This window comes from Pteropus vampyrus, unplaced genomic scaffold, assembly GCF_000151845.1.
Source record: "Pteropus vampyrus isolate Shadow unplaced genomic scaffold, Pvam_2.0 Scaffold128, whole genome shotgun sequence".
Taxonomy (NCBI): Eukaryota; Metazoa; Chordata; class Mammalia; order Chiroptera; family Pteropodidae; genus Pteropus; species Pteropus vampyrus.
Window position 1 is genome coordinate 5222484 of NW_011888909.1, and position 12574 is coordinate 5235057.

General features: G+C 38.7%; 1 protein-coding gene across 1 annotated transcript in view; it reads left to right on the forward strand.

Moving 5' to 3' along the window:
* The window catches only part of PSPH (phosphoserine phosphatase), a 34544-nt gene extending 27979 nt beyond the window's left edge, over positions 1-6565 (forward strand). The window contains exons 2-6 of the mRNA XM_011367002.2: positions 1408-1566; positions 2267-2401; positions 2892-3037; positions 4005-4153; positions 6082-6565. Of these exons, the coding sequence (XP_011365304.1) occupies positions 1427-1566; positions 2267-2401; positions 2892-3037; positions 4005-4153; positions 6082-6189 (678 nt within the window). The 5' untranslated portion in view covers positions 1408-1426 and the 3' untranslated portion in view covers positions 6190-6565. The remainder of the gene's footprint in view (positions 1-1407; positions 1567-2266; positions 2402-2891; positions 3038-4004; positions 4154-6081) is intronic.
* Positions 6566-12574: the final 6009 nt, after the last annotated feature.

Below are 12574 nucleotides of genomic sequence, written 5' to 3' on the forward strand. Positions count from 1 at the left end.
CCCTCTGGGTTGGGCGTTGGGGCATGCAACTCAGCCTTGGTTTTGCAGCCTCCTTCAGCAAAAATCAACTGTTGTTCCTCTGCAGTCCCGCCCCGCTTCTGCGCTTTCTGCCCTGATGACTGGGCCCTCTGGTCAGCTGAGTACAAGCGCCAGCACTTCCAGGCAGGATGGTTCAGGAAAGTTGCTGCGCCTTTATCGCTCCCCCTCCTCCTACATGGAGCTCTGGTGGCTGGAGAGACAGTTTCTTTATTGCTCCTAGTCTACGGTCCGACACCCGGGGTCCTGACCTGTGGTAGCTCTTATGCACAGATCCCACGCTCAGATGTGCTGGTGTGCAGTTTGGGTGTTTTTAGTTGAGTTTTAGATGTTCAGCTTATTGTTGTTTCAAAGGGAGAGATCTAGGGATCTCTCACTCTGCCATGTTTCCGCCGAATCCCCTCAATGATTTTCTTAAAACATAAAATATCTCATAATTCTTTTTGAAACTCTGTCTTTCATAGCTTCTGCAGTACTATGGTCTCCCAGAGTTTCTTTCTGTGATGTTTCCTTTCCATTTTACTTCCCAGGATCCTGACTTGAAGGTGTCATTCCTACAGGCTCTATTCTCATCACGCTCTGCCTTCAGTTACCACCTCTACACTGGTGGTAACTAATAAATGCGTTTTTTTTAACTCTGACCCCTCTTCTGAGGCATAAAGGCTTTCAAGGTTTCCCATTACTTAGAAGTTAAAATCCAAACACCTTAGCTTGACCCAAAGCCCCACTTGGTCTGAACTCGTGCACTGCCTGGCAGCTGGACTGAGCCACTTGGCACCTTCCAGCTCATTATCCATCATTCTTTCTCCTTATCATGGCCCTGCTTTTCTTTGTGCTATCACTACTCTCTTTCCTTACCTCCATTTTCCTCCTTCCTACTCCCAGCAGATACCAAATTGATACCCTGCCCTTTGAGAACCCGCTCAGAGGGCTCCTTGCTTTTTAAGATTCAGCTCAAATGCTTGTGCCTCCTGGAAGCCCTGTGTCATAGACAAGATTAAACATTTTCTTTGTGTGCCCTTAGTATCTTATGTACATTTCTATTTTTAGCACTTGCCTTATTGATATTATCCGGTGAGAAACAGTTGCATATTGATTGAACATCTAATATATTTACAAGTTGTTACCATCACTAGACTGAGTTCCTAGAAACAGTTTGGGTCTTGCTCATCTTTGTTACCCAAGAGCCTGACATTTAGAAGGTGATTAATTTGTGTTAAAAAATGAATGAATCCATGAGTACATTCTTATGTGGGCTACACTAACTTTGATATAAATCAAAGTACTTTGGCATTATTAGGCAAAACTGGACCTTTTATGATTGTATTTTGTGTCTTTAAATATGTTTATATATATTTTTTTTTGTGGTAGGAGGAAAATTCTTCTAAGGATGGTCTCCCACTCAGAGCTGAGGAAACTTTTCTGTTCAGCTGATGCAGTATGCTTTGATGTTGATAGCACGGTCATCAGAGAAGAAGGAATTGATGAGCTGGCCAAAATCTGTGGAGTTGAGGATGCTGTGTCAGAAATGTAGGAACAGTATCTGTTTACTTTATGAAATGATATAGAATTGCAAAAGATAGTGACTTTTGGATTACATGCATGATCAGAGCCACAATTCTCTGATTTTAGTCCCTGGTTGTGAAACATGGGCACTAGGCTTTTTCTTTAATCACGTAGAGCTGAAATTGGCAGTGTACATTATCTAATCATCCATTTACACAAATATTTATGGCAAAAAAAAAAAAAGCTGCTCTGACAAACAAATATGGATAAGACACTTTCTTAACTTGGTTAGCGGAATAGTGAATATCACCAACCAAAGATGACCTGGGTGGGTTCTCCAAGCGTCCAGTGCTTTGTTTCATGGTTAAGAGTGTGGCCTTAGTGGTTTGCTGGAAAGGAAATTTTGGTTCAGAGTCTCTCAGTAGATGCCTGGATGAGAGCTCCTCCTACCCACCTACTTGGCAGTCACTAGGTCATGGGCCATTTTAGGTTCAGCTGCATTTGATAAAAGAAATGGCCCTAAAATATTAATGTGATTCTTAAGCAAACCTTCAATAGTTTGTTAGGCATCGCTTCCATACCATATTTTGTCACAGGAGCCTCTAGGCAGCACCTTCCTCATGGGTCGACATTGTGATGTACTGGGGAGGTTAGGCATGTAAACTTTGAGAACAGCTGACTTTGATGGCCTGATCGTTGGCTCACTGTTGGGTCTTTCTCCTAGGACACGGCGAGCCATGGGTGGGGCAGTGCCTTTCAAGGCTGCCCTCACAGAGCGCTTGGCTCTGATCCAGCCCTCCAGGGAACAGGTACAAAGGCTCATAGCAGAGCATCCCCCACACCTGACCCCTGGTATAAGGTAAGAGGAGCCTCAGTCTGGGTATATTGTCTTTCTATTAGTACCTGCATTTGGGGGCATATTCTCCTGAGAGTATCTCACCATTACTTTAAAGATCCCTTCTGTGTGGTTCTTTTGGCACTTATAAAAATTTTTGTCTGGCTGGTTAATCCTATCCCTTTCGGCCTACCTTCTTTTCCTAGGGAGAGCCTAAGCCTCCTCTTTATCTTGCGTTTCTAAGTCTAAGGGCGGAATAGAGTTGTGGAGTGGTCTCCTATAGCAGTCAAGCCCCACCCATTAATTTATAAGTGCATTTAGAAAAACATAGGTAAGACATTAATTCACCAGGCAATATACCTTGTCCGATGTACCTTGGGCAAATGCATTCAAGAGAAAAAATAGATTTATATTTTAGTTTCTTTTTCATGTTTCATGTTTTCCCTTTTGTATTAATCAGTGTTTGGTATTATATATACATATACATATATACATATTTTGTTTTGTTTTGCAGGGAGCTGGTAAGTCACCTACAAGAGCGAAATGTTCAGGTTTTCCTAATATCTGGTGGCTTTAGGAGCATTGTAGAGCATGTTGCTTCAAAGCTCAATATCCCATCAACCAATGTATTTGCCAATAGGCTGAAATTCTACTTCAATGGTAAGACTTTAATGGTAACATTTTCTCTTTCTTCTCAGTTTTATTTTTCAATATTCTAGGTAATGTCTTTGGGAATGCAATTTAAGCAAGGAGACATCAGGATAAAATTTTGAGATAAAGGATTCTGTTGACTGATGTCTTTTACTCCTTGGTATCCTGTACTCTGCAAAACAGACTTAGGTCATCATCTTTCCTAGCTTTAGTATCCATAAAATCTATCAGTATGTAACACTTAGTAAAATGTTAATTTCTATGTAAAATTCACATGATTATTTTGTTATGCATTATATTTCAATTTTATGAGAGCTCTCATATATTTGAACCTCCTTAAACTCAGGAAAGAGAGTTAATTTGTTAGCAAGTCATTGTACTGTAGTTGCCTTTGGAGATGCCTCCTGGCCCCTTTCAGGACCATCAGAGGGCCACAGCTGTAGTTTTCTATTATTTCAAGATGTCTCCAGTTACATCAAGGGGTGGCTGACATGCTTAAAACCAAATAATATTCAATATGTTAACAGAACACTTTTGAACAGTCTATAGATAGAGATCATTAAAAAAAGAAATAGAGTAATGATTGTGGTAATTACTGTAAGAATGGAAATAATCAACTATAAGTTGGAATCTCTTCCTAGATGAAATTATATATTAACTTATTTTAAATTTAATATATTACTATCTCACGGTGTTCTGCAACCTTAACAATGTTTGAGAATTACTACACTGGAAGCTTAGAAGATAAAACTATTTACCCCAAGGTGTTTATGACCTAAAGGAGTAACCTTGCATTTATAATTTAAAATCTTGTTTATTCTGAGGAATAGGTATCGAAGTCCAGGCTTTGTCGCTCTACTGAGGGCCATTTTTAGCTTTCTCAGTGACATTTAAGTGAGGATATCATCTATGTGCAAAGCTGACCTACCATTCTAATTCTGTGGATCTTTAATACTGTTTTAACTGCACTTTTAAGGTGAATATGCAGGTTTTGATGAGATGCAGCCAACAGCTGAATCTGGTGGGAAAGGAAAAGTTATTAAACTTTTAAAGGAAAAATTTCATTTTAAGAAAATACTCATGATCGGAGATGGAGCCACAGACATGGAAGCCTGTCCTCCTGCTGTATGTATTATGCATACTAATTTTTTTCCAGTTTACTTTTGTTTTAGATAGCTGATCTGGAATTCGATAAGATTTATGAGAGTTAAACAATCAAAAATCTAAATATCATTGTAAGATAAAAAACAATAAAAAAAAACAAATTCAGTCTCAATATGTAAATTGACTTTTGCAGACCTAAGGAACTGAGACTCGTGGAGGTTTGATAATGTGCCCATATTAAAGCATTTTATTCTTCTAAATTAATGTTGTTTTCTGAGACCAACAGGAAATAAATGCTGTATAGCAAATGTCCTAAATATCAAATGTGTTCATCTCACATAGGATTTTGCCTTTATCATTTCTTAAGAAAAACTGAATAAAAAATATAGTGGTGAACTTTTTTACTACCTAGCTTCCTGAGATCTAAAAAGAGTAATTACTTTTGTAAATGATTAATCAAACGTGGTTATAGAATCTTTTTGGATCCTTTTAACATTACTTGCATCAGTTGAAGATAACACCTTTTTAGGTAATTTATAACCAACATTGGGGCTGATTAAGTAATGAGCACCGGGCTAGTTTAATGAGGAGTACATAGACATGAAATGTAGAGTTCTTTCAGGGAGCTCTGACTCCCATTGTCGGGATGTGAAAAAATTATATAATTTACATTCCAAAATTATAAATAGTCTGACCGAACCAAGAGAAAGTGGCATGCATGCAGGTATGTAGTCCTTGGAAGGTGGTCAGAGGAATCTGACCTAAAGGAAGGTTAGCAGCTACCTCATGAAGGCCTGGTGGGGCTTAGGAGAAGAAATTTCCAGATGGAGGGGAAGTAGCAGAGCAGAGTGGGATGTATTAGGCACAGTCCTGGGCTGGTCAGTGGGCAAAAACCAACAGGAATGGGTGTAAGCAACCACTGAAGACCCCACACTTCACCTGACACTTTGGTGTTACTTTAGGTCATAGGAAGCCCTAGAAGGCTTCTGGAGAGAGAAGGAATGAGTCAGCTGTGTTAGGAGCTGAGTTGGTGCTGGCATGTAGAAAGGGCTGCCACAGAAGCAGGAAGCTCAGTTAGGAGACTAAATTTAACTAGAAGGTAAGAATCTAGGAATATTTTTCCCCCTTGTGTGGTATGAAAATTAAAATGAAGAGAAAGGACAAGTAAGAGAATTTTGTACTTTCAAATTAGTATATATCATGTCTATATCCTGGCAGAAAAAGAGAAAATACCATTTTAAAAGACTTAGAAAAGGGCCTTCATCTGACCATGCTGGCATCCTGATCTCAGACTTTCAGCCTCTCAATCTGTGAGAAATAAATTTCTGTTGTTCATAGAAAAAAAAGATTATTGAGTGAAAGAAGATATCACTTAATAAAAATTAACAAAACAATGTAACTTTAAATAATTTTAATGATGAAAATTTGAGTGCCACCAACAGTTATTGGCGTCATCTCCTCCAGCCCAGGATACCACACCTCCCTGAGTGAGAGGTCCCTCAAGTTCACCCAGAGCACCAGTAGGGAGATTCCTGCTTTGGTTCTGATTCCAGGCCCCAGTGGAGTTCCATGACACCACAGGCTTCTCTTTGATCTTCCCTCTTTCAAATTTCCTGGACTGCAGGTAATTGCTGCAAATTTAGGAACTCAGACATTTACCATCTGATGCAATTTTATCTTTGAGCAATTGCCTTGGTTTTAAGAGGGCTTCAATTCTTTTGAAGCCTGCAATGTCCAGGTGAATGGATCTGCAGCAGTGGTGCACTTACTCATTCGCAGGGTAGTAGGAGACTCATAGGGAGCCCTGGAGGCACTTTGGGTGAGGATGGGCTTACCTTTCTTTACACCAACAGTTTATTCTTCCAAACAATACTTACTGCCCTAGGCTGCTGCCGTATCATTTATTTCAAAAAACATTTCTCTCTCTTCCTTTTTTTTTTCCTTCTTAGGATGTTTTCATTGGATTTGGAGGAAATGTAATCAGGCAACAAGTAAAGGACAATGCAGAATGGTACATCACTGATTTTGTAGAGCTTTTAGGAGAACTGGAAGAATGATCGATTTTTATATAGTTCACAACTTTAGATTAATTTTTAAAAGTGATACAGTTTGATGCAGTTCGCTTACCATTGCCAATTACAACTTAATGGATACATTTGATACTGATTATCTGTACTTCTAAATAAACTACAGTTAGGCCTTCTAGAGGCCATTGCTTTTTCAAACTGCAGTTCCAGTATTATGACCATTAATTACCTGGAGAGTTTTATCATCTGTTCTTTATGTATTTTCCTAGCTTTATTTTATTTGAAGCTTTTTAAATGTGGATAGTAAATTAAACACCTTCTCTGTTGAAAATATGGATTAGGCAGCTTTAAGTGAATATTGCTTTTCCCTTTGGTATATAAATAAAAGTTTATCCTTGTATCAGAACAGATTTGTGGAATTTTCATTTCTGCCTATGATGTATTTCAGTAGCCAATATTTCAAGTACCTCATGTGTTTGAGTAGAAACAACCTCAAGGCAAAGACCCAAGGAACTATGAGGGGGTCCCTCTGAGCATGGGGCAGAGAGCTTGTCACAATGTACCCGCCACTCATTCCCGCCCACTGCCACACTGAGTGAAGCTCTGGGCCAGAAGGATGGAAGTGCTTTTATTACCTCTTGGAATTTGTCATATAGGGAATTGTTACAAAGGCTTCTTAAAAAATAACAATGGAGTCTTAAACAAAAGTTTTGACCTTTAAAAATGCATATTTGATAACCACATGAAGTAAAAGAACTAAATCCAAGTTTTACTCATCTCAGATGAAGGTCAGCACTCACTTTCCCCTAAATGAATTAACTCATTTCCTGTTTAGAAAAAAAGCACAGCTTGCTGCCAACATTAATTTAATTTTATACAAACACACTCTTTGAGGCTGTAGCAAATCTGACTCGTTTTCAATGTGAAAATAAAATATAAAAACTGTTCTTAGAGTTATTTCTAAACAGAACTTGTCTCTAATCTCAATGTAACAGAAATATATACATAAATAGGATTCATTAAATCGATCTTTGGCTAATGACTATTTGAGAACGATGTTAACATCACGCATTTGACATTTTCAATGATCGAGAATTACTATATTTTGTAAATGGAAATACCACTACTAAAAACAGAATGCTATAAATAGAATGATGTCATTTGTTTCTGAAAACTATCGATATACTAGAGCGATGTGAAAATAATCACTAAAGCGAAATATTTCATGGCAAGTTTTGGGGATAAGTTTAGGACTGTCATCCATGAGTCATCTCGGGGTAAATGCTGCAGCTGCAAGCTCAGCTGGCGAGGCTTTTCGGGACAAATAGGAATTGGGTTAAGAAATAACTCCGAATAGCATATATGACCTATTTCTTTCAGATGACTTGGAAAGACCTAGAAGCCAGGTTCATCTTTATTCTGAGCAGTGCTAAGAAAGGTAAATTTCAGAACATGCTTTAAAAGTATGAGATTATATACCCTCCCTCATGGGAAAATTGGGGAGGATAAAGACAGGTTTAGGAAGCAACAGTGGATACTGTTGGCTAACTAAGTAGAAAAGACTGGAAAAGTTTAATATGGGAAATTATTTGAAAAATTTGTAATTTAACCAAAGCAAATTTGGCCAAATAATCAGATAATTATTTAGCTAAAAAATCAGATGAATCAGATTTCCTTCAAAATCAGGCAAGACCTGAAATAAGTTTGGCAACATTTAAATGAGATCACAAACAATGAGGCAATTGTTTCACAATTGTGAATGCTTACTGGCAGCTCTCCTAGAAGCTGTTTTGCGGCATTTGTACTTTCAGCAGTGCAGTGCTCTGGGCAGGACCAAGCATGCCAGGTCTGTGATGAGCTCTGCAAACTGCCTCAGCCTTTGCCACCACCCAAGGTGCATAAGCTGGAGCAAGACTTCCACAGGTGGGCAGAGGACAAAAGCTGTGGCCTTGTCATAGCCTAACATCCACAGTGCAATGGCCTGAACAAGAGATGCACTATCTTTGGCTCAAAGAGTCTGATCTGCTGAGAAATCTTGATACCCACATAAAACCTTTTATACCAATTACACAACCACTCTGGTCCATAGGCTCCCTAGTCCCCAGCAAGCTGCATAAAAGAAGCATTCACAATCCCTTCTTTGTTGTTTTGAAGGGGTGAGTTTGAAATGATGCAATGACTGCGCTCACTCCTTTCATACTTTTCTAATTCTGGACTCATTGGAAACAGAATGGCTCTCCCAAGAGTTATGTATGTGGTTACAAACGGATGGGATATAGAAAGTGGTGGCTTCCTATCCTTGTGACACAATTTTTCATGCCGATTATGAACACTGCTTATGTAAACAAAACAAGCTATGAATGGGAGTCAAAGTTAAGAATTGAAATTCATCATGGTATTAAGATGAAACAGAAATCCCTTAGAACTTTTTATATGCTTAAGCAACATAACAACAACAAGAAAAGACAACCCAATGGGCTTCATTCTCTATCTCACCCCCTCTCCTCTAGTTTGATGCTATAATGATTCTTCTATCTCTTCTACTGGAGATAAGAATTTCTCCATGACACCTAGAGAGGCCCACTTGGCTGCCACTCAAAAGGGTAGGGGGCAGAATTCCAGACCTGGGGCAGGAGTGTAGCAAGATTCAAGTGGTAAGCTTCAGTAAGTGATGGCACAAACATTATGATTTTGCCTCTATGACCCTCAGAATCTTTATCATCGGTTAAGAAAACTTGAGGAATGAACTGATCACAAAGTCACACTGCTTATTTTCACATTTTCCAAGGTATTTTCATGTGTTTCCTCATGTGATTCTTACAGCCCTGAGGTCAGCAGTATAGATATCGCTGTCCTTTTTATAATAGATGGGAAACAAGTTCACAAAAGTTAATCACCGCTAGGGGGTCCCATTCAGAGCTGGAACCCAGGCCAATGATTTCCCCAGCATTCTTTTGATATAGGACAGGGTGAATTTCCCCCAACTGGGCCTGAACCGATGTTAGCTAGTCAGATATGAACAACAGGGGAACAAAGGAATGGAGGGCCAGCCTAGAGGCTTCCTAAAGAACACCCTACTTACTGGTAGTTAAAGAATCCTTCTTGCATTTACAGAGACAGAACAGGAGGGTCATAATCTGTAGCTGGTTAAATTTGGCCACAGACACACGTGCAGAAGGTACTACCCTAACCTGCCCACAACCTCAGCCTCATTATACTATCATTATAATACCACGCTTATACCCGGAAGTTCATGAATCTAACTAAAACAGACTGAATTCTAGGTAAGAACATGTGCACTATGCAAAAAGTTATGTAGCAGCCAAGTGTCAGTTGAAGTGACCTCATGTGCCAATCACCTAGGAACGACTTTGTAACCACTCATCACAGCCCCAACATAATACAGACTTTTCCACTTCTGCACGATTACAGCTCTCTTTGCTGAAAACCCACTCCTCCCTTGGAGCAAGTTTGTCTTATCTTTTCACCTACCAAATTCCACAAGGCTGCAGCCTTCCTTAGCGTGGGGGAAGAACCAAGGAAAAATGCTAATTGCATTTCTGTGTTGTTACCCATCCCCAAGCTGCTGGAGCAACACTGGAATTCAAATCACCCCCAAACGGTAACATTGAAAGAAAGGGTTCTTTGAGCACAGAAAGAATCTAAACACATGCCAAAGTTCGAGTCAAAAGGGAAGTTTATTAGAGAAGGAGTAATGCTATATAGACAGAGCATGTTCTCAGAGTTAGAGAGTGAGAGAGCCTGAAAGAGACTCAGAGGGACAGACAAAAGGACAGAGACAATGAGAAGGACAAAGTAAAGACACTGAAGGGACTGATAAAAAGGCACTGAGAGGGACCCCAAGTGTACAGGGAATTCAGTTTATATATCATTCTTAGTTTCTGTGAATTATAGTTTAAAGACTTTGTTTACTCATTTTCCTTTGATGGCTTGGACATACTGTGAGAAAGGAGAAGCGTATGTAGTGAGAAAAGGTAAGAATGTGTAGTGTGAAAGGCCTGCAGGCAATTCCCAGCCTTTAATCCATAGGTTCCCCATGGTTGTAGCCATAGCGAATGAATGATTTTATTTCGTGTAGGGCATGACTTAAATGACTCTTTTTTCTGTTTTCCCTTCACAGTGTGGTAAATGCTTTGTTAGTAATTCCAGCAGAAATCTTCCTTTGTTTTGTTTTATAGGTTTCTTCATGGTCTGGCTATAGGGTTGATCAACATGTTGCAATCTCTGAATGTAGCTTGGTTTAACATTTTAGTTTTGATGCCTCCTCCCTACATTACTCTATCTGCATTAATAGCCAGGAGAATCCACCTATTATTAATACTGTGATCATAAGTGTTAATATGTATATTAATACAGTAAATGAAACCCTACTCCCTAGGATGTAATGCCAATTTTGCAAAAAATTCAAGAGTTTTATTTTTTTAAATCATTTATTTATTTATTTAGAATTTTTATTTTTCAATTAGGGTTGACATTTAATATTATTTTATATTAATTTCAGGTATACAGCATAATGCTTAGACATTTATATAATATATGAAGTGATCCTCCCAATTGGTCTAGTAGCCACCTGGCGCTATACGTTGTTATTACAATATTATTGACTATATCCCCAATGCTGTACTCCACATCCCCATGACCATTTTGTAACTACCAATTTGTACTTCTTAATCCCTTCTTAATCCCAGCCACCATACCCTCTCCCATTTGGCAATCACCAGTTTGTTCTCTGTATCTATGAATTTGTTTCTGTTTTGTTGGTTAATTTTGTTCTTTAGTTTTCACATATAAGTGAGAGCATATGGTATTTGTCTTTCTCTATCTATCTGACTTAACTTAATATCCATTAGGTCGATAGATGTTGTTGCAAATGGTAAGACTTCAATTTTTTTTTTTATAGCTGAGTAATATTCCATTGTATGTATGTACCACAACTTCTTTAACCAGTCATCTATTGATGGGCATTTAGACTGTTTCTGTATCTTGGCTATTGTAAATAGTGCTGCAGTGAACGTAGGGGTGCATATACCTTTTCAAATTAGTGTTTTTGTTTGTTTGTTTGTTTTATTTTTTAAGATAATTACCAAGAAGTGGAATTGCTGGGTCATAAGGTAGTTCTATTTTTAATTTTTTGAGGACCTCCATACTGTTTTCCATAGAGGCCGTACCAATTTGCTATGCCACCAAAGGTGCACAAGGGTTCACTTTTCTCCATGTCCTTGCCAACACTTGTTTTTTGATTTATTGATGATAGCCATTCTGACAGGCATGCGGTGATATCTCATGATGGTTTTAATTTGCATTTCTCTGATTAGTGATATTGAGCATCTTTTCCTATGTCTATTGGCCATCTCTATGTCCTCTTTGGAGAAATGCCTATTCAGGGACTCTTCCCATTTATTTATTTTATTTATTTTATTTTTTTAATTAAAAAACAATTTTAATTAAGTTTATTGGGGTAACATTGGTTAATATAATCGTGTAATTTTCAGGTGTACATTATCATTTGACATCTGTATATTCTGTGTGGTCACCAAAGTCCAGTTTCCTTCAGCTACCATATATTTGATCCCCTTTACTCACTTCACCCTCCCCCTCCCCACCTATATTTGACCCCCTTTACCCTGACTACCTCCCCCTTTATCTCCCACCCCACTAGTAACCACTACTCTACAGTCCTCTGGTAACCACTAGTCTATAGTCTCCATGTCCATGAATCTCTGTTTGTTTGTCCTGCTCATTTGTTGCTTTTAGGTTTATATCCCATATATAAGTGATATTATGTGGTTTTCAGCTTTTTCTGTCTGGCTTTTGGCTTAGCATGATTATTTCGAGGTCTATCCATGTTGTCACAAATGGCAGTATTTCATCTGTTCTTATGGCTGGGTAATATTCCATTGTATATATGTACCACAGCTTCTTTAGCCAATCATCTATCGTAGGGCACTTCAGTTGCTTCTATGTCCTGGCCACTGTGAATAATGCTGCTGTAAACATTGGTATGCAAATATCCTTTCGGACATGGGTTTTTAAGTCTTTAGGGTAAATACGCAGTAGAGGGATTGCTGGATCATATGGTAGATCAATTCTTAGTTTTTTTGAGGAACCTCCATACTGTTTCCATAGTGGCTGTACCAATTTGCAGTCCCACCAGCAGTGTATGAGGGTTCCTATTTCTCCGCATCCTCTGTAACATTTGTTATTGCTTGTCCTGTTGATGATAGCCATTCTAACAGCTGTGAGATGGCATCTCATTGTGGTTTTGATTTTTCATTTCCCTAATAGCTAGCAATGTTGAGCATCTTTTCATATATTTGTTGGCCATTTGTATGTCCTCTGGGGAGAAGTGTCTGTTCAGGTCCTCTGCCCATTTTTTGATTAGGTCATTTGTATT